The sequence below is a fragment of the Macaca nemestrina genome, chromosome 15, assembly GCF_043159975.1.
Source record: "Macaca nemestrina isolate mMacNem1 chromosome 15, mMacNem.hap1, whole genome shotgun sequence".
Classification (NCBI taxonomy): Eukaryota; Metazoa; Chordata; class Mammalia; order Primates; family Cercopithecidae; genus Macaca; species Macaca nemestrina.
In genome coordinates, this window is record NC_092139.1 from 18,810,663 (window position 1) to 18,832,583 (window position 21,921).

The following is a 21,921-nucleotide window of genomic DNA, read 5'->3' on the forward strand; positions in this document are numbered from 1 at the left end:
ACATCACTCCATCACTCTCATTCAGAAAACCATCATCTTTCTCTCCTGGACTCACAGCATCAGCCCCTTCCTGGCCCCCTGCCTCTCTCCTCTCACCCCTTTAACCCATCTACATTAGCAGCCAGAATGAAACTTCAAAAAATGGAGATCTGACCCACATCCTTCCCTTTCCCAAAACCCCTTGGTGGCTCCTCATTGCCTTCAGAATGTGGCCCCAACTCTCCAACATGGCTTCCAAGGCCTGCCATGATCTGGCTCATGCCAGCCTCTCCTGCATCGCTTCTTTCTCCACCTTGTTTTGCTCTTTATGCCCCAGTCATACCAAATTACTTGCCGTTGGAAGGACACAATATACTCTTCTGCATCTGCGTGCTTTTAGGCAAGCTGTTCTTCTGGTTGCAATTTCCTTACTCTTCTCATAGAACTGAAGATCTTTCATTTGTCCTTCAAAACCCTTCTCAGGTGAGTCCAGGAAGCCTACTGCCATCTTAAATACATGAACTCTCCCTCCCCTGGGCATTCTCTGTGCATTGAATGCACATCTACATATGGCATAATATATTTGCTAATACATCTATTTCTGCCATTAGTCTCCTTGAGGCCAGGAACTGTGGCATATTTATTTTGTGTTCCTAGCACTCAGCACAACGCTGGGCACTCTGTAGGTGCTCAGTGACTGTTTGTTATGTTGATGACTTCTTTTCCTACTAGCAGTGAGATGTCCCCTTTTCACCTTACTCCTCCCTGATGCCAAGGACAGAACGTAACCCAGAGTAGGTGCTCAGTTAAAGCTGATTGAATTTAGCTGAATCCCAAGGAGGGCCCCTTAATCCTGACCGCTTAACCTACAATCCCTGCAGCGTTCCCTGGATGCCAGCCCTTGTCCCCCCGCAGACCTTTGATGAGGCCACTGGCAGCACCAGGGATGCCCTGGATCTCCGTGACATTGTTTCGGGTGAAGTATTCATCACAGGTGGCGTTGAGGAAGCGAGAGGAGCAGAAAAGGCCCCACAGCTCTGTGGTCACCGTCTCATTTCCTTCCCAAGCCAGCTTGGCACAGACATTAAAGCCGTGGCGAGACAGCGTGCGGTTACCCAGGAGGCAGATCCTAGGGAGAGAAACAAGGGAGGAAGGTGGGGAGCCACATAACCTTGCCCTGGCTGTACAATACAGCCACTAGGAGACCTTTTAAACACACGGATGCCAGGTCCCCATATCGAGAGTTCCTCATTTAATTTAAATGAAGCCTGGCCATTGGCTTTTTTTTTTTTTTTTTTTTTTTTTAAGCTCCCCAAGTGATTCTAGTAAGCAGCCAAGGTGGAGAACCACCGCATTAGTGCAACGCTGTGTTTCAGCACCGTGGACAGCGGTCTCGGGGGCCGCCCTGCACGTCTGTCTGAGCAGTGGATGGAGTGGACTTGAATCTGAGTCCCTGGACCCTCTAGACTTCTGTGTCTTTTCCCATCCTGGAGGAGTTGTCCAACACTAGGAGACTGTCCCATTCCAGGAGGTTGTCCCCACCCAGGAAAGGTTTCCCTACCACAGACAGTATTCATTGCTTTGGAACTCGTTCCCACCTAATTCTTCGTAAGTCCACCCCACTAGCAAGCCGTTGACTCTTACAAGGCAAATTGTTCCCTCCTCCAGAAAAGTTACCCCACTCTAAAGAGATTACCCCCAAGCCAAGAGAGATTTTCCCTCCCAAGGGAAGCTGCTCCCAACCCACACCACTCAGATTCCGAGGGGCAGGGAGAGGGAGTTTGGCAGAGACTGTCACACAGACTCTGAAACAGGGCCAGGGAGTTAGGAGGATGATTCCTTGGGCTCAGAGCAGCAGCACTCACGGGAAGTTGGGCGGGTCGAAGGCAGACTTGATGACCCCAGCATAGATGGCCAGGATGGAGAGGATGACACAACCCAGGAAGACAAGGGCAAACTTGTTGACATACTTGACACCCACAAACACCACAGTGGCCATGCAGGTGAGCACACAGGTGCCGTAAACACGCATGTTGTTCAGCAAGGCTGCTGCCTCCCCACTGGCATCTTCTGCCTTGAAGATGGCCATGGCTGGGAAGAGGTAAGCCTGTGGGAAAAGGGCAGGAAGGAAGAACAGAGACCTAAGTCAGTGGCCCTTCGCACTACAGGAAGGGCTTTAGGAAAAAAGATGCTCCTCACAGCACAGTCACAGTGGTGCCAGACTGGAAAAGACATCCAGTAATAGAATCACTAAAGAAGGCATGGCCTATCCTGCAAGGACTATGATGCAGCCATTTAAAAATTACATTGCAAGGCCAGGCATGGTGGCTCACACCTGTGATCCCAGTGGTTTGAGAGGCCAAAGTGGGAGGATCACTTGAAGCCAGGAGTTCAAGACCAGCCTGGGCAACATAATGAGATCCCATCCCAAAAACAAATAAAAATACATTTTTAAAAAAATGACATTGCAAGGATGCTGGAAGCAATTACATCTGTTATTTTTGTTAACTATAACTCTTAATAATTATTTATCATTTTAATAATTTCTAATAGAAATGTTAAAATAAATGTTCACCACTTGAGGTTGGGTGAATAAATCATGATATCCCCACACAGACTATGGAGCTATTTAAAAAGATGGCGTAGTTGGGGTTTTTTTGGTTGTTGTTGTTGTTTTGGTTTTTTTGTTTTTGTTTTTGTTTTTTTGAGATAAAGTTTTGTTCTTGCTACCCAGGCTGGAGTGCAATGGTGCAATCTCAGCTCACTGCAACTTCCACCTCCAAGGTTCAAGTGATTCTCCTGCCTCAGCCTCCCAGGTAGCTGGGATTACAGGTGCCCACCACCACCCCTGGCTAATTTTTGTATTTTTAGTAGAGACAGGGTTTCACCACAACAGTCAGGCTGGTCTTGAACTCCTGACCTCAGGTGATCCAACTATTTCAGCCTCCCAAAGATCTGGGATTACAGGCATGAGTCACTGCGTCCAGCCAGTTGACATAGATTTATATGGACTGACTTTAAAAGCTATCCACGGCCGGGCACGGTGGCTCAAGCCTGTAATCCCAGCACTTTGGGAGGCCGAGACGGGTGGATCACGAGGTCAGGAGATCAAGACCATCCTGGATAACACGGTGAAACCCCGTCTCTACTAAGAAATACAAAAAATTAGCCGGGCGAGGCGGCGGGCGCCTGTAGTCCCAGATACTCGGGAGGCTGAGGCCGGAGAATGGCGTGAACCCGGGAGGCGGAGCTTGCAGTGAGCTGAGATCCAGCCACTGCACTCCAGCCTGGGCGACAGAGCGAGACTCCGTCTCAAAAAAAAAAAAAAAAAAAAAAAAAAGCTATCCATGGTACATTAGGTGAACACAATCAGATTTTTGAAAAAGAATATGTCTTATTATCTCATTTTTATAAACTTATATGTGAAGATATATACATATATTAGTATATGTCTGTATGTGTTTTCATAAGTACATCAAAATGTTATCAGTAGCTTTCCCTGAATCATAAAAAATCTGGATAATCTATTCTTTGTGCACATCTGTATTTTGTAAAATTCCCATGCTAAATATTAATGTTCACATTCTTCCAAGAGTTATTTTCACTGTAAATAATACATACAAAGAGAATATGAGTTGCTTAGGGAAGCATTTATGGTATAGGGTTATATTTTACATAGACAGAAAACAATATCACATAGAAAAACAAAAACTAGAAGGCAATACACCAAAATGTTAATGGTGATTTTCTTTGGGTGACTTATTTCCTTCTTTACATTTTTTCATGACTTGGATATTGCCCTAATTTTCTGCAATGGGCAGAATTGCATTTACAACAATTTTTCAAATATTTTAATGTTTAAAAGTCATGGAAGTCTATTGTTCTCCCTCATCATTTGCCTCCTCAGGCCTTTCATGCCCCATCCATCCTCCCTGTCCTGCCCTCTTCCATCTGCTGCAAAACTAATAGCCGTGGCAACTTCTAGTTTTAGGTTTCCAAGGCAGTGTGGTATAGTGGACATGTAAATGTATCAAGAAGTAGGTGTTTGGTGAATATTTGATTTTTTAGAGAGAATGGGAAGAATTCAGTTACAATGCTGTTTGTGACATGTAATCTCCTTTTTTTTGAGTCTGGACCTACCAAATGTTAACTATTGTAAGATTATAGGTTAATTTTATTTTCTTCTCTACCCTTATCATTTTCATCAATGAAGCTGCATCACTTGTGTAAGGCTCTGGAAGTCAGAAAGACCAAGGTTCATATTCCTCCCATTCGTTCCTTAAACTCTGAGCCTCGCTTTCCTCATCTATAAAATGGCCACCTTTTTAGCCAGGCGCAGTGGCTCATGCCTGTCATCCCTGCATTTCGGGAGGCTGAGGTGGGAGGATCATTTAAAACTCAGGAGTTTGAGACCAGCCTGAGCAACATAGTGAGACACTTATCTACAAAAAAATACAAAAATTAGCTCGGCATGGTGGTGCCTACCAGGTACTTGGGAGGCTGAACTAGGGGGGATCACTTGAACCTAGGAATTCCAGGCTGCAGTGAGCCATGATTGTACCACTGCACTCCAGCCTGGGCAACAGAGTGAGACCCTGTCTCAAAAAAAAAAAGAAAAAAGAAAATAAAATGGCCACCTTTAACTCACGAGAGTCATGACGATAAAATAAAATGATATACTTCAAGCCTTGGGGCCTGCACAGAGTAGGGGCTTGGGACATGTCAGCTCCACTTCCTATCCACCAGGGACACCTCATCAGCACCCATGCCCTGCAGGAAGGGGAGGAAGGATGGACACCTAAGTCACCAGTCCTGGCTTCAAGCACTGCCCAGCAACCTGGTTTCTCTCAATCAGTCACTATTCCCAACAGATCTCTTTACATGGGTCCCTCCGCTGGTTCTTCTCTTTTGCAATCCAATAGCCACCAGCCATCTACCATTAACATCAGAGAGTACCTGTCTGTGGCCCATGGGAGGCAATCACACAATGGTAACTGCTGCATAACATTACTGTTATTATTTTTACCGTATTTTAATTCATCAACCCACCTCTGCCACCTACCTGAGAGCTGAGTGACCTTGAGCAAGTTATCTCACCTCTCTGAGCTTCTCATTTGTAAAATAGGCATCATAATACTTAAACCTCATAAGGATTCAAGAGAATGGCTGGAAAGCACTTGGAAGGATGCTGAGAGCTCAGTGGGTGCCTGATAAACGACAGCTGTGTACATTACATAATTATTGTATCTTGTCTCCCCAACCAGACTGTGAACTCTTTAGAAACAGAACCACATCTGACTTTGGCCTTACTGAACCACATCTTTGGCCTCACTGAAAGCCTGGCTTATAGGAGGTGTCCAGGGAGCACTGATTAACTGACTGACAGCCTGGGGTTCCACACCTCCTCCTCAGCCCCTCTCACCAGCAGGATTTCGATGGTGCCCAGGATGTACATGGCCCCAGCAAAGGTAGTGCCCAGGTAGAAGCAGAGGCCCACGGCGCCCCCAAACTCCGGGCCCAGAGACCTGGAAATCATGTAGTAGGAGCCACCAGCTGCAGAGAGAATCTGGTATCAGTGAGAGGGTCGGGGGCACTGGGCTGCTGTAAGGGGTGAGGGGTGTTCAGTGACAGAGGCAAAAGGGGCTTGCTCCGGGTCTCACAGGTTTATGGGCTGCAGTCCTAGAAAGAGGACTGGTGAGAGACACAAGCACCCACTCTGCTTGGATTTTGCAGCACTAATTACCATGTTGCTAATTACCTCTTTAAGGAGGTTGTGGCTCAGAAAATCGGATGATGGAGAGGAGGGTCTCAGGATGAGTGGGGGGAGGGCTGCCCTACTCAACATGGCAGCTGCCTCCTCCTCCCCTGCCCCCAATAGGGCTGCCCTTACCTACCCCATGAACAGATACAGCCCAGCCCCCTAGTCTATAATATTACCTCTCTTGGGTCTTGATGTCCCCCAAAGCCCAGGGCTCTATCCCCCCTTCCAGCCAGCCATCCCCCCTCCCCACGAAGCCCCAGTCACCTACCAGGCACAACACCATTCGTTGCAATTGCACTCATGGAGATGGCTGTGAGCATCGTCTGTGAGGAAAGAGATCATCAGAGCAGTGGCTGGGGTGGGGGCCGCAGTGGCCTGGGTGGGGGCCAAGCCTTATACCCCATAAACACCAGCCAAACCCACAGGTTCTCTTCCGCTGAGCTGCTCCCTGGGCCTGTTCCAACTTCTACTCCTGCCAAGTCCTTCTTCTCAAGAAAACCTCTTATTCACCATGCGAACGGAAGGAGCCCAAGCAAGCCACAGCATCAGAGAGCTCTGGAAATCCCAGCCCGGTCTCAGACCAGCTGACTGACCTGAGACAACTCACTTCACTTCTCCAAGCCTCAGTTTCTCCATCTATAGAATAGGAGTAACAGCTCCGACACTGAGTACCTCACATGCAGAGCTGTCTCAAGGTTATGTACGAGGACATGCAAATGTATCAAGAGGTAGGTGTTTGGCGAATATTTGATTTTTTAGAGAGAATGGGAAGAATTCGGTTACAATGCTGTTTGTGACATGTCATCTCATTTTTGTGAGTCTGGACCTACCAAAATGTTAACTATTGTAAGAGTATAGGTGAATTTTATTTTCTTCTCTACCCTTATCATTTTCATCAATGAGCTGCATCACTTGTGTAATTACACACACAGAGAGATCCAGGTGAAACCTGGTTAACAGCCATCAGGGACAAGCCTGTGAGATGCAGGAAGGACCAGTCAGGCCTAATTTACTCTCAAAGATCATAAGCAGTGGTTCCTATAAAAAGCTCAGGTCTCATGCTTCCATCCTCCCACCTCCCACCCCCAGGTCTCCGCCAAGCCCCAGCTGTCAGGGGGTGGTGAGGGGAGGGGTGTCACTCACACAGGAGCAGCAGATGAACACCATGCAGAAGGACTCCATGATGCCTGCAATGCCCACCACCCAGGTGAGCCGCAGGAAGAGGATGACGCCAAAGATGTTCTGCAGGCACGGCAGGTACACGCCCATGAAGGTGCCCATGCGTGGGGCCTGCCAGGGAGGCCAGCATCAGTCTCTGCAGTCCTCATCATTACCAACACCCCAGGCGTGCTCCTCCTCCATGTTTTTCCACCCCCACCTTCCTCTTCTCTCTGTCACCATCCCTTCATCCCTCTCCTTTCTGATTCGTGTGCCCTTTACCTCCCTCCATTCAAATCCATTTTTCTCCCCCATCCTTCCCCACCTCCCATCCATCCCTTTTCTTCCATTTCTCATCCCCCGAGGCCCTCACCTGCACCGGCTTCCTTCTTCCACCCTCATTGTTTTCTGCCTCTTCGTGCTCCCTACTTCCCTGGGGCAGGTTGGTGTAGTTGGCCAGGCCACTGAGCAAGGAGGACACCATAGGACTGGTGTCCATCTCCTCCTACGGAGGGAGGGTGTCAGTGCTAGGAGTCTGGGGGAGCAGGTGGAGTGAGCTGGGTGGTGAGGGGCAGAAGAAGAGATGGGGACAAGTAGCACTAAACCATTGAGGTTGGGATGAGATGGGAAAGGAGGAGAAACAGGTGAGGAGACCAGGGGTAAGAATGGTAGGATGAGGAGAGGAGGGCAGGGAGCAGAGGGAGTAAATCCCAGGAGGGAGGAGGGATGGGGAGGCTCAAGGAAGAAGGTGGACTCAAAGGAGGGGTGGAGAGGAGGGTACTATTCCCTAGGGAGGGAGGGAGGAAGCAGCTGATGAATCAGGATGATGAGTTGCAGGTGGGGGCCCAACAGCCCTAGCAGCCCACCTCAAACAAGGCCATGTTCTTGCCATCATACTCCTTTCCCTTCTCTGTGTCAGTGCTGTTGATGAAGGGACTGCTTTCCTTGGGGTTGCCATCACCTGAGAAGGCAGAGGGGTCAGAGATCTGGCACCAATCAGTTGTTGTCCAACCACCTGGGCATACAGTGGTGTAGCCACAGTAGCCCTCTGATCTCAGTTTGTGCATTGGGAAAATGGCGCTAATACCACCTTCCTTGCAGAATTGTAGTTGACAGCATGTGCACAGAGCCTAATGCACTAGCTGGCATGCACTGCGTATTAACAGATGTGTGAGTGCTTCCTTGCTCTTGGGGGTCCTATTCCAGGACACCCCAAGACTCTCCAGAGTTCCCTTCTTAACTATAGCTGGGCTCATACCAGTGTTAGGGGTGGAGGCATGTTCTTTCCCAGTGGAGAAGGTCTGCCTTCTGGGAGCACTACAGACAGAGGCCCCAAGGATGTGCTACTTCTCGAAGAAGATCCCCTTATCATGCCAGAGATCCCCTCTGGCATATGCTGTGCTCTTTATTCATCTTCATTCACAATATGTTTACCAAGTGTCTACCATGTGCCAATACAGGCATGGGGGAAGCAGGGTAAGACAGAGAAGACACCATCCTTGCTCTCAGGAGACCAACCCAAGTGCAGGGAGACAAACTAGCAGCCAGGAATTTCCAATCTGGCATGGTCAATTCTAGGATAGAAGATCAAGGGACTGTGGGACACAGGAGAGGCATCCAGCCCAGCCTGGGAGGTCATGGGAGGCTTCCCAGAGGAAGTGACGTGTCCACTGAGAGCTGAAGAATGAGTAAGAGCTAGCCTGGGAGGGAGGCAGGGAGGGTGTTCCAGGCAGATAGAATAGCAGAACAGCATGTTCGATGGCCCAGAGGTGACAGCGAACAGAGTGGGTTAGAGGAATGAAGTATGATCTGGCTGAAGTCTGTGGAAGGGGCAGTGAAAAGTGAAAAGGTGAGCCTGCGAAGGGAAGTGTGGGCTGGGCCCTTAAATGATTAGCAGGTCATGTTGAAGAATGTGGACCTCATCCAGAGGGCAATGGGGAGTCATTGAAGCGTTTCAGGCAAAAAAAAAAAAAAAAAAATACCACAAATAAACCTGTGTTTTAGAGCCATCACTCGGGCTTTTGGGTGAAGAAAACAGAGTACGGTAGTTAGAGACTTTCAGTAACCCAGGTAAGGGCTGATGATGTCCCTGACCACAGCAATGTAGAGCAACAGACAGAATTATTGGCATATTTCCATGCCAGATGTTTGGCCGGGGGAGAAAGAATCTAGGATAATGTCTGGGGTTTCTAGCATGGGTGAATGGTTGGATGATGGTGCTATTTGATAAATGAGAAGTCTAGAAAAGGAGGAGTTTGGAGGTGGGGAAGATGCTGAATTTAGCTGAGGGTGAGGCACTATAGGGCACTCAAATGGATACATCCAGAAGCCACCTGGATATATGAATCAGGAAACATACAGCAAAGAGGCTGGTCAGGAGAAAGAGATGGGGGTAAGCTATGTAAACACGTATAGGGTGCGTGTGAAGCCATGGACCTAGATGAGCTCACTCCAGGAGAAAGTATCTTGGGCACCACGGGGGAAGGTTCCTTCAGAAAGATAAAAGAGGCCCCACAGGTACATTTCCTTGGCTTCAGCCATGACCCTTCCTCAATTCCAGGGCTGAATTCCAGTGGTTGACATCTCTCTGGACACTGGAGAAACTCCCCGCTGATCAAACTCCAAGTGAAATTGAGGCCCTAGGTTCTCCTGTCTCCTCAACAGCTGACATCCCTTTCTCCCCATCTCCATCCATCTGCATCTTCCCCATCCTCCTGTCTACCTCCAGGAAACCTTCCTCAGTCACCCAGCCAGAGCATGGCATGTCTCTGTTATAAAACCAATCTCTTCCTGACTAAAAATTGAGCCGGGAGGAGTGATGCCTTGCCTGCTCCAAAGAAACCCACCACCCAGTCTTCTGCCACCACCTCCACCTCATCCATCAAGGCAGAAACTCCCGGTTGTCAAATAGGGTGCAATCGTCAGCTCTTTCTTCTCACATATGTGAGTTCCTGGGAATAACAGACGCACCTCCCAGCACATAATAGGTGCTCAGGAAAAAGTCTTTGGAGCTAAATTCTCCGGGGTTCCCTTCTGGACCCCAGGGTCTCAGAAGAGCTCTCTGGGGCCAGAGAACAGGAGTACAAGAAAGAGGTAGATTCCCCCTCCTTTTAAAATGCTGACAGTATGCCTCCTGTTCTCAGCACACCATGGTGTGGACTAGAGAGATTGAGGGGACCTGAGGTGAGAGGAAGTTTCCTAATGGTTAAGAAAGGGGGCTGAAGTTATGGAAACTGACATTCCAGTCCTAGCTTCACTGGGTATGTCGTCACTTTCAGTAAGTCACAAACTCTCTATGCCTCAGTTTCCTCCTTTGCAAAGGATACTAACCAAGCTTAACTCATAGGGCTGTTGCTGGGATTAAATTAAATAATGCATGTTAAGTGTGCCTGTCACGAGTGTGGCTATTATTACAATTGCGATTATTATTAACATATTTGGTGCCCACCCAGCCGGGGCTCCCCATCCCACACCGCACCTCCAACCGCAAGATTTTGGGGTCCTGTCTCCTATGGAGCTGGGTCCCTTTCCCCGCAACATCCCCTCTTAGGGCCAGGACAAACAGACAGGAGAAACCCTCCCCTCTGCCTTTCACACCCTCTCCCAAGCTCCTCCTCCTTCGCAGGGGCGGGTGGCGCTCAGGGGACGGGAATGGGGGCGTCCTGGTCCGAGACCCTGCAACTAGGTGGCCCCGCGCCGGTCTCCATGGCGACCGCGCAGGCCAAGAGCGCAGCGCCGAGCCTAGCCGGCCGCGCGCCCGCAGCCGCTTATGTAACGCGGCGCGCAGCGCGGAGCCAGACTCCAGGCCGGATCCGGGCCAGGAGATGAGGGCAGGGGAGAGGGCGGCTAGGTAGGCTCGTCCTGGGTCCCGCCTTTCCACTAACTGCCTGGGCGGGACGCCAGGCTCCCGGGACTTGTCAGCCAGGGCCGATTTCGTCCCCTCCCTGAACGCCAGGCGCACTGGTTGAGGGGGATGGGGAATAAGCTTCCGAGTTCTCAAAGAACCAGAACAGCTAAGGGGAAACTCGCCCTGATTCCCCAGAGCCAAGAGTAAGGGTGATGCGGGAGCGCCGAGCCGCGCGCGAGCGAGAGGCAGGGCCAGACTGAGGCTGAACCCTCCCCACCCCCGCCCCCTGGGAGCTCTCAACCCGAATCGGCTTTCAATTAAGCTGCGGCGGCCAGAGCTCCCGGGGAGGAAACAGGCGAGAGGCGCAAGCTAAGAAGCCTCCCCCGGGCCTGGGGCTGGGCCTGGGGGAATCCCTAGGCCAGCTCCGAGAGGGAGAGGGGGCGTCAGACCTCAAGGGGAAAGAAGACCGGGACACATTCCTGGGCTCTTCTTCAGTCCAGAAGTGCGCTCTTGCTCGGGCCATCCCCACCGGCCCGAGGTCAGCAACCAGTTCCTTCCCGTACATCCCCAAGAATCTAGAATCAGACATGTCAGGGGCTCTTGGCCTGATGGTCCTCTCTCAAGCCCAGAAGGTCTTTAGCACCTCCTACCACCATCTCCAGGCACCGCTTGGGGAAGGGGGGACTTCTCTCTCTGGGACCCAGAGCACATGACCCAGGTTCTGGCCTCTTGAGTTCCAGGTCCTGGACCCTACGTAGAGAAAGAAGGTCTCCAGATGGGTCCGCTGCACTCAGTGTCTAGAAACTAACGGAGAGGGGATAGAACTGAAGCGAGTTCCTAGTTCAACTCCTGCCTCACACACACTGATGCCTCTTTTCTAGGCCTCCTGAGCCCCCATGGAAACCCCAAGGCCTGGTGAAACCTTGGCAGAGAAAGCGGGTGCTGGGGAATGGGACCATACCCGATTTCTGAGGGAACAGACAGATGCTCTCTCATCTAAGCCCCCCTCTCAGAGTGGAGGCTTCTGAAGGGGATCCCGGATGGACAGATCCGTGTCGGGATGCCTGGCGCTGCCGCAGACTCAACTTTGCCAAACTCCCCCGCCCAACCCCCAGCCAGAAGCCCGCGGGGGAGGGGGCGGATGCTGGATGAGGTGATCCCAGGGTCACTGGGGAGGTGGATGAGCTGGTCAGCTAGGAGTTCTGGCACCTGTATACCACTCAGCCCCCAGGAGGAATGAGGAGTTGCAGGAAGCGGGGACGGGGGAGGGGGGTCAGACAAAGGATCAGGGACCCTGGTGTCCCCAGCCTTTCCAAGCGGCCACTTGGCCCTGAGATCCAGGATCCGGAGGACCTCAGAGTCAAGGTTGCCAATCTCTAGAAGACCCTGCTCTTTCAGCCCTAGGCGCCATCCCCCAGAGGGATCTGCGGGAGTCTAAGCTCATAGGGTCAAGCAGTGCCCAGGGGAACGTTTGAAGGCGCTGAGCGCAGACAGCAGGCGCGGGAGGCGCGCTAGTGCGCAGGGGACGCAGCGCCGCTGGAGAGTTGGGGGTGGGGGTGGCTGACAGCCGTGATGGATGGCTGAGACCGCTGGGGGGCGGCGGGGGGCCTGGAAGCCTGAGGGGGTGGCTCGCCCCAAGACCTCGGAGCAAGGAAGCCGCGGAGGAGGGCAGGGGAGAGCGGGAGCAGCCAAAGGACTTGTCCCAAGCCCCTCGGTTCCTTGCGAGTCTCCGCACCCACCGCAGCGCGTCCGCAGTGTCCGCGCCGCGGCGCTGAGGATTCAGCCTCTGGGACCCCATTTCTGAGGCCTCACTGGGAAAGCTGGCAGAGCTAACTAAAAAGATTCCCCCCGCCCCGCCCTGGACCGCCCCAGGGAACTGAGAGGAGGGGGAAAGAGGGAAGAAAGGAGGGTGATCTTGCTTCCCGTCCTGAATAGGAACCCACGGGAAAACGAGAGAGAGAGAGAGAGATTCTGCAAAGTAGAGCTGAAAATCTATGGAGGAGGTATGCTTCAGTCTGAGGTCGGACCTTGGGAAGCCTTGGGGGAGGGGTCCCAGATTGCACCAAGGGTTCCCTTAAGGAGACACCGCAGCCCGGACGGGGGCTGTCATATGGCCCCAACCCCCCCCCCCCCCACACACACACACAGACACACACACACAGACACACACACACATACACACACACACACACACACACACACACACACACACACACACAGCCACCTCTTCCCCCATCTTCCAGATGGAAGTCTTAGAACGAGGGACTGCAGCAGACTGCGCCCCCCGGCACCACGGGTGCCTGCTCTGCGCCAGGACGCCGGGGTCCCCTGTCGGGGAAAGGAGCCCTCCTCCCGCCGTCGAGCTCCACATCAGCCCATTCTAGGTCTTCTATCCCCTTCCCACCGCCTCCTCGGTTTAGCTAACCCAAGTCGGCCCGAAGCCGTGGGCAGCGACAATCCCCCGGCCCGCAGCTCTGCCACCGGGCGCGGCGCATTCCAGCACCTTGGACAGCGCCCGGAGCATTCCAATGGAGCTCAGCTCCAGGCTGCGGCCGGCGCCCACCGCCCGGGTCAGTCCCAGCCTCCTCTCTGAAGGAGGTGGCCCCTGTTCCGCCTCTAACCCCAGAGCTGCCTCCTCTCCTCGCTGCCCCCTCCCCCGCCGCCCCCGGACCACAGCTTACCCGGGTTGGCTCCCCCGTCGCCGTCCTCGCAGTCCGTCAGGTTGTTTAGCATGGTGGCGGCGCGGCCCCTGGTCTGGGGATGGCTGCGCCGCCTCGCCCGCGCCCCTCTACCCGCCTTCGCCGCTCTCTCGTTCGCTCTAGCTCTCTCTCGCTCTCCGCTCCACGGAGGAAGAAGCTGCAGTGCCCGCCCGCCCGGCGCACACACACTCGCACACGGACACACGCTCACACCCGCGCGCGCCCCCTCTCAGCAGCGGCGCTGCTCACCTCATCCCGTATGCAGGAGGCGTGAGCCACTGGCGGGGTTTTGGGGGGAGAGCGGGAGGGAGGGAGAAGAGAAGATGAGGGGCGGGCAGAGCGCGACTAGTGGCCCCCTTGCACGAAAACTGGGGGATTGCGTGGGTGGGATGAAGGGGGTGCTTCGGGGGACAGGGCCTTGCCTCCCTTGAGCAGACGCAGCTCCCCCCCACCCACTCTCCGGGCGGGGCCCGGCACGTGGGCAGGTGCCATCCCGCGCCCTAAAAATAACGGCAGGGAACTAGGTCGCGGCCGCCGGGAGGCGGCCCCGCAGCGGCTGCCTGACTGGGGGTCTGGGGTAACCCCCAGGGGGAAGATAAAGGGCACTGAAATGGCCGTGGAGGTGCGCCATGGAACATGGGGCCCTTGAGAAGCCTCTCTGCAAGACTGGAGAGGCCAACCCTGAAGTGGGGGAGGAGAACCAGACCCTCTTTCATACCACTGCTCAAGAGATTGGAGCTGGAGGCATGTAGAGCCTAGGGCCCATAACTAAAGCAATGTGCTACCCCCAGGGGCCTTCAGGTCACTGAACTGACTGATCCAACCTGTCTTAAAACGGGTGGGGTAGCGCCTGAGGAGTTACAAGGAACTCTCTCGATGTGCTTAGACTGACAAGAGTCCCATCATCCCACCCCCAAGACAAGTCCCTGGAGCCCACAGTCAGGGACCTTCTGACTGCCGACTGATCTAGAGATGAGACCTGGTGAGGAGGAGAAGAGGCGGCAGTGAGGCTCCGGGGAGGACCGACTTTCCACCAGGGACGGTGCAGCCTCTAGAGAGGACAGGCTGGTCCCAAGGCTGGCCAGGGACAGAGTGGGGGAGGGCGGAATGAGGCCGCCTGTCGGTTTGAGACCAGATTTTCTCCTGGGGCAGAAGCGTCTAATCCCCTAATCCAGGATTGCTTTCCGAGGCTTCCAGAGCCGACATGCTCTCTGTCCTCCTCCCGGCTCCCCTCAGGCCAATCCCCCAGAAGCTTGATCATCTTGGGACCCCTCAGCGCCCCTAGAGTCCAGGTTTGATCCAGTGGTGCAGACATCTCAGGAAGTGGCATCAGAGGTTTGAAAGCTTTGAGTCTCTAGAAGATCTAAACATCTGAGGATGGGAGCAGATCAGGGTAAACAATCTTCACACTCGCACTAGCTCTCTCTCGCTGGCCCTCTAAGTTCCAGAAGAGTTCTAGGGTTGGGAAAGGATCAGTCATTGTATCTTACACACAGCTTTCCTTTCACAGATGAAAAAACTAAGGCCCATAGAGGGAAAATGACTGCCTGTGGACATAATGCCAGTGGATGGCAGAATTTGGTCTAGCATCCAGATTGCTTTACTCCAGTTTAGGACTCTCTTCATTGATAGAACTTATAAAAGTGGCCTTGCCTCCATAGAAGAGACAAGGATGCAGTCATATCCACGCCCCTCAGCAGCCTCTGGATATTAGCTCCTGAAAAAACAAAAACAAAAAACAGGCTCTAGGTCTGAGATATGCTTTCTTCCTTTTCTTGTGCTCAGGCTTCAGGGGTGCAGGGCTAGAATGGACTCTTGGCTTGCAACTGAAGGGGAAGCCTCCAGAAAACCTGCAAAAATCCTAAAGAGCCATTCATATCCCTGGAGACTGGAGTATAGGGCAGCACTTTTTTCAGGACCATGGACAGGATCCAGGGCTCAGCTTTACTTGTATTAACACAATTTGTCAGTGGCTTCAGATTGGGTCAACCGTGGAGTTTTCAGCAGCTGACTCAAAAGTGCCTCTGAGGGACCTACCAACTAAGCTTCGCTGCCACTTCGTTTTTCAGATACCCAAAGGACCCTTCAGGGTGGAAGGGTAGCTATTCAGACAAGTTGTGGGCACTGATATTCTTGGCTCTCCCAGAGAGAAAACCACCAAAAGAGTGAGATGAGTTTGAATTGGTGACAGAGGTTAAAAGAAGCCAGGGTTCAAAAAATTTTAAGCATGCCACTCCACTCTACACACACACACACACACACACACACACACACACACACACACACACACACACACACAGCACCAGCAGCAGCAGCAGCAGCACTGTGGTCTACTACTCTGCAGAGATGCATAACAGTAAAACACATGTAGCACGTTTGTCAGAGAAGTGCTATAGAATGAAGGAGATGCTGGGATTTTTCAGTAATCCCAGGTCTGGCATGTTCCCCTGGGGTTATTTTCCTTCATTTGTGGTCCAGCTTTGGCCACTCAGAAACTAAGTCCATGCATGGGGAAACCTAAATTTTAGGGAGTATAGGTGAAGGCAGGAGTGATTCCTCTTCCCCTGGGGAACCCATCTGTCCACCTTCACTAGAGTTCCCATCTCAAGAGCCATCTGAGATTCAGGAGATAGTGGTTCTATCGTATGCTCTGCCCCTAAATTCTCTCTGTATCTCGGCAAAATCAGGTTCCTCTCTGTGGGCCTCGGTATCCCGTCTGTAAAAATGAGTTAGGTTGCATAATCCATGGCACTTCTTCCTACTCTGAAAACTCTTAGTGCTCTATTAATCTCAGACCAAAGCCACATATCCCTTCCTGAGGAGCCCAGACCAAGTGAGCAGACAGTTCCAAGGGGAGACCCCAGCCCCTCCATTGACACCCCTCACCTTTCAGGAAGATTGTGCCCTATTCTGGCCTCCAGCCAACTCTCTGTGGTGAGGTTTAGAGAAAACACATGGCAGGCACCCACTACACTGCCAGCCTGGCACTGGCCAGTAAAAGGTGACCTGCAGCTCGGAGCCCCAGGAACCTGGCTGCCAGCACAGCATCCCCTCCCGACCAAGAACCCTGGGGAGATCTGGGGCCAGGGAAACCCTCTCATTAAAGCAGCACAAGATCCAGAGCTAGGGAGGGTCCTATTTCTAAACTCTGAGTCTCTCAAACTCATACCCCCTCCCACCATATGTCTCAGAGAGAAAAAAGCTCAGAGAAGCTGCCTCCTGAGTGTCAGGATTTGGGAACTGGAAGAGATATTATAAATTATTTTTCCACTCTCCACTTATTGTGAAATTGGAGTCTGAAAATGGAAAGGTTCACATTTTCTTCATGGGGTGAACTTGTAACAGATTAGGGACTAGAACCCAGCCCCCTGACCTCCTGCCCGGGACTGCATCAACTGAACCAGGACGAGGGGCTGTTTGGAGGAAGCTAGAGCCACCGGACTGGGCCCTCTTTTCACAGGAGGCAGGCATAGCATTCCTCCTTATGGCTCAATCCCTCTGCTTCTGCATCTCCACTGCTTTACCCCCACAACCTAACCCACCCACCACTAGCTGTAGCCTCATGGGCCCAGGGCCCTGAATGCCCTCCTTCACTCTTCTTCTCCCCAACCCGCATGCCCCATTCTCGGACCCAAAACCTTAGCAGTGAATTGATGAGTCCAGCGCAAAGCACACCCCACACACACAGGGCTCACTGCGGAGCACGTCAACCACCACCGTCTCCGTGGCAACCGGGGGTTTAATTAACAGGCTGCAGCCCCATCACCATAGCAACGGCACCCCAACAGCCCTTTATTCCTCTGCAGACTCAGCCCATCTTCCCTCTTTCCCAATCCGGACCCCTTTCTCGCTGCACTCCCCCCGCCATCGCCACCCCACCTGGAGAACTGAGGCCTAAAGATCGCTCTGGTTCATTGAGAAAAGGGGAGGGGAGAGGAGGGGGATGAGAGAGAAAGAGAGAGCAGCCTGTCACCATAGCAACTGCAGCCCCGTTCATAACCAGTGTGTTGCCATGGAGATTCCTAGGGCTCACCTTGGGCTGAGGTACCGGGCAGTGAGGTTCTGAGTTCTGGCTTGGGGATGGGATGACTGGAGATCTCCTTAGACAGGCTGGAAATCTCCATATCCAACATATATACCAATAACAGCATTATTCTTCCCAATTTACAGATGGAGAGACTGAAACATGAGGTTTGGGTCTAGAGGAGGCAGACAGCTTCATCCTTCCAAATCATCACAAAATCTTAGCATTTTTATGGTTAGAAGGACCCTTAGATAACTTCCTGTTCAACTCCTTTATATGACAGATGGGTATATTGAGGCCCAGAGAGGGGAAGCAATGTCCCCAAGGTCACATCACAGAGCCTGAGCTAGAACATAGATGGGCTACATTGTGGTCTTGCTCTATCCTCCCAGCATAAGTTAGCTCCCTCTCCCTCCATGGGGACACATCCCAACTCATGTTAGTCTTACCAGGTCCAGGGCTCTTTTCAGGGCCCTGACTCCTCCCTGAGAAACTGAGGCACAGTGGGGGATCAGGTAAAGGAACACGGGAGCATCTCAGAGTTGTAATAACTGTCACCAAGTCTACTTCTGTTCATCTAAGTTACCATCAATCTCCCATGACACAGGTGAAGCAAGTGAGGTGTGTGGCCCGCAATCCAGGGTTAGTGGAGGATTTGAGGCTCACCCTTGCCTTGCTTCTTTAACTCCTTATAAGTCATGTTCTCACCTGTAGCTCATCCTCTGGCAGCAGAAAGCACCCCAAGTGGCAAACCCCGCTCATTTGGCCCAGAGTAAAAGATAATACTCCCACACCCACACCATCTTCCCCAACCTTTCCCAATCTTAGACATGCTGCTATCCCTCCCTTTGGGTGAGGGCAAGATGTGGAAAGAGAATCTATCAGGGGCTAGAGGGCTGACACAAGAACAGCTGTGGGAAAGATACCACCAGATGCTGGGTTCCCCTAAGCAGCCCTTGTCTATTCCCCATGCGGTGATCTACCAGAGGGGAGGTGCTTGAGGCTGTTTCGGGTTTAAAAGGTGAAAAGTCACCCAAATCATTGTCCAGACGGAACTTCTAATACACTCCTGCACACAGGTACCCACCCCTCAGATAGACACAGAAATGCACACATCAGCACACCCTTCAACACGCTGGCAAAGCAGTGACACACAGAAGCACTGAGTGAGTCACTGACCACCAAAACTAATGGGGGATGCTCCTCCCACAAGACACACACACACACAGCCTCTGCCACAGCACACAGCATTCCAGGCTCACACACACTTGCACACCCAAAGCCTGGGGGCTGTATTTCACTTCGACCATACAGAAGTCTGAGTGTGAATGGGAAAACAGCAATCACCTTGGGACATGAGAGAGGGCCGTCTTATTCCTAAGCCAGGGGATGGGGAGTGAGAGAAGAGAAGGCAGGGGTAGAGAAGCAGGATCCCACAGCCACCCTCCTCTCATCTGATGAGCATTATACACCTACTAAGTGCCAGGCTCTGGATCTGGAACTCAGAACACAAAGAAAAAGGAGATGATCCTTGTCCTTGAGATGTTCCAATGGAGGATACTTATAAGTAAAGAAAATGACTGCCATCCACCAGAACGTGTGCACTAAGGGTGCAGTGGATGGGCCGGAGAGGAAACTGAAAACGATTTTTGGAAAAAGTTAAATGAGCTATAACTTACAGAATGAGTAGGAGTTTTCCTGGCTGATGGAGGTGGGAGAATGAATGTGGACAAGAACATCAGAAGCAAATGAGGAAAGAGTGACAGACTTAAGGCTTTGGCCTTTATTTCGCAAGTGATGGGGGGGGGGCCTTCTGTGGAGGAAGGCTAGGGCAGGACTGGAGGCAGGGAGGCCAGTGGAGAGGATGTGGTCGTGACCATGTGAGGCTTGGAGCAGGGTGATGATGACAGAGGGGGGACCGATGCTGCCAGATTCAGGATAAGTTTCAGAGGTGAATAGCCAAGATGTGAGGACCAGCCGGATTTGCTGGAAAGAGAAAAGGAAGGGTTGAGAACGGCTCCAGAATTTCTGACTGTCAAATCTGGGAAGTTGGTAAGGTCATTCATGAAAATGAGAAGAGACAGATTATGAGAAAGATGAAGAGTGGAAGGAGCCCAAGAAATCCAAGTGGCCACAACCAGGAGGCGTTCGATTCACTGGAGCCATTTGGAATTCGAGGCCTCGATTTGGTCATCGGTACAATGAGGAGGTCCGCCAGATAACCCTCTAAGGGCTACTCTGGGATTTCCGCGCTTGGGTTTGCTTCGGGGCGAGCTCACCTGCGGCTCGGCAGCGACCCCTGGCGGTCTGGGGAGGCTCCTCCTTCTCCTCCTCCTCCTCCTCCTCCCCTCGCTGGGGCCACTACAAGTCCTTCCAGACCCGAGGGCCTCAGGGCCAGGGAGAGGACCCCTGATGAGTGCCCCCTGCGGGGAGACTGTGCACGCACCCAGGATGCTACTTCTCCACCGAAAGCCAGAAGGATCTTTCCCCTCCCCTATATTCTGTGTTCTGCGTGTAACTTCCATTACAAGACTCCTGCACAGAGCCCGCGAGGAAGACGCCCCCAACCCCGCCTGAGCTGGCCCCTCCCAACCCTTCCGGAGCTCGAGCAGACGAGGAGCTAAGTGGGTCCCCGAGGGTCAGGATCAGCGACCCTACGGCATCCTCCCTGAATCTAGCTGCCCAGGATCCACACTAACTTCCCTGCCTCCCGTCTCCTTCCCGGGATCTCCAGTCGCTGTCCGCTAAACCTCCAGGGAGGTAGAGGATTGGAGGATCCGCCAGGCACCGAGGACCCGCTGACCTGGCACCTGCCTCCGTAACCCTGACTCAGTTTTCCTCCCGCCCTCGACCCCACCCCCTCCCTGGCTCCACTCTCATCCTCCTGGCCCAACTCATTCCCCACTGGTCCCGCCCTTTCCTGACCCCAAACCAACCTAGTCCCGCCGCCTCCCCTTTAGGGGCTCCTGACCACCCCCTTCAACACACAGCCCCCTCTTTCCCTACTTCCACCTCCCCACTCTGGTCCCGCTCACTACTCGAGATGTCCCCGCCACTTCAGTGCCCTCCGGCCTACTCTCCACCTTGACCCCGGCCCTTCCATCACCAGTCCCGCCCCCTTCGCCTCGGTCCCAACCCCTTCCCTGGCCCCACCCCCTTTCCATTGTGGCCACGCCCACCTCGCGTCTGACCCCTCCCCCTTTCCACTTTCCGTTCCGCGACCCCGGCCCCTAGGTTTCCTAGTCCCGGCTCCGTTACCCCCTCAGGCCTAGGGCTGGGACCCCTCCCCGTCCCCGGCCTTGGCCCAGCCTCCTTCAACAGACGGTCCGCCCCGGCCCCTCCTCCTCGTCCCGCCCGGCCCTGGCAGGCCCCGCCCCCTGCGGCCTCTACCTTTGACGTCTTCCCCCGGGAGGTGGCGGGGGTCTGCGACCGAATGCCGGCGGGACTCCGGGTCAGGGCTTCTGGCGGGCCCTGCGGAGGGCAGCGAGGTGACTGTGAACCTGCGGCTCATGGCGCTGAAAGGGGCCAGGCGGCCGCGGCGAGGGCCGGTATCGCACAAGTGGCTGCAGCCGGGCTCTAGGAGGGAGAAAGAGCGGATCCCCCCACCCGCCCCCTGCTAGACGCGACGCTGCGCAGGGTCCTAGTGCCCGCTGTGCTGAGGGTTCCTGAATCTGTCCACTTCGCTGGGAGGCCCTGGGCTCCCCAGTGCCACCCGAAGGGCCTGAGGAGGCCATCTGCAGGTGAGAGTCGTCCCTACAACGGGGGCACCTCTGCTAGGGTCTCCTAAACACCTGGGGCTCATTCATTCATTCATTCGGCACATGTCGATAGCGCTCCTATGTTTCGGGCAATGGTGCGAGGGATACGTCGGAGAAGGAGATCCATTGGCTTCTTGTCCTCAAGTGGCTTAAATTCTAATAAGGAGAAAAAGATTATACGTGAGCAAACGCACAGATGCGATCATTTGAGATTGGGTGTATGTTTAAAACTAGGGCCGTGGGATAATGGGTAAGAGGGTGGACTGCTTTAGGGGTGGTGTGAGAAGGCCTCCTAGAAGATGTGGTATTTGAGCTGCGACCTCACTGATGAGAAGAGCCAGCTATGCAAAGATCTAGGGGGAAGAGTTCTCTGGAAGAAGAAATAGCAAGTGCAGAGGCTTGGGGTGACAAGGAGCCTTAATGTCCAAGAAACAGCAAGGTCATTCTGTCTGGAAGAGAATGAGTGGAGAAGTGAGTGACTGGAGATGAGGGAAGAGAGAAGGGCAGATCATGTGGTCTTCTGAAGGCTTTGGGAAGGAGCCTGGATTTTTTGAGCAGGGAAATGATGTGATCTGATTTATAATTTAACAGGATCATTCTGGCTGCTGGGTGAAGGTTCGACTAAAGAATGGCAAGACTAGAAGCTGGAAATCTAATTAGGAGGCTCCTGCAGACCCCAAGCTCGGGGGTGATGA

General features: G+C 53.1%; 1 protein-coding gene and 1 long non-coding RNA gene across 3 annotated transcripts in view; both read right to left on the reverse strand.

Moving 5' to 3' along the window:
* Positions 1–20,990, reverse strand: part of LOC105496467 (solute carrier family 12 member 5) — a 39,606-nt gene extending 18,616 nt beyond the window's left edge. The window contains exons 1-8 of one of the 2 annotated variants that reach the window (XM_011766919.3): positions 20,859–20,990; positions 7,765–7,859; positions 7,272–7,403; positions 6,884–7,030; positions 6,009–6,063; positions 5,402–5,532; positions 1,845–2,086; positions 897–1,108 (exon numbers count right to left, since the gene is read on the reverse strand). In XM_011766919.3, coding sequence (XP_011765221.1) covers positions 897–1,108; positions 1,845–2,086; positions 5,402–5,532; positions 6,009–6,063; positions 6,884–7,030; positions 7,272–7,403; positions 7,765–7,859; positions 20,859–20,979 — 1,135 coding nt within the window. In that variant the 5' untranslated portion in view covers positions 20,980–20,990. Of the gene's footprint in view, positions 1–896; positions 1,109–1,844; positions 2,087–5,401; positions 5,533–6,008; positions 6,064–6,883; positions 7,031–7,271; positions 7,404–7,764; positions 7,860–13,426; positions 13,703–20,858 lie in introns of those variants that run through there. The other variant, XM_011766920.3, reaches the window with a different exon arrangement.
* Positions 19,204–20,852, reverse strand: LOC105496468 (uncharacterized). Its single transcript, XR_011613287.1, has 3 exons — positions 20,504–20,852; positions 19,748–19,902; positions 19,204–19,454 (listed from the first exon to the last, which is right to left on the reverse strand). It is a non-coding gene; the product is annotated as an uncharacterized lncRNA (long non-coding RNA).
* Positions 20,991–21,921: the final 931 nt, after the last annotated feature.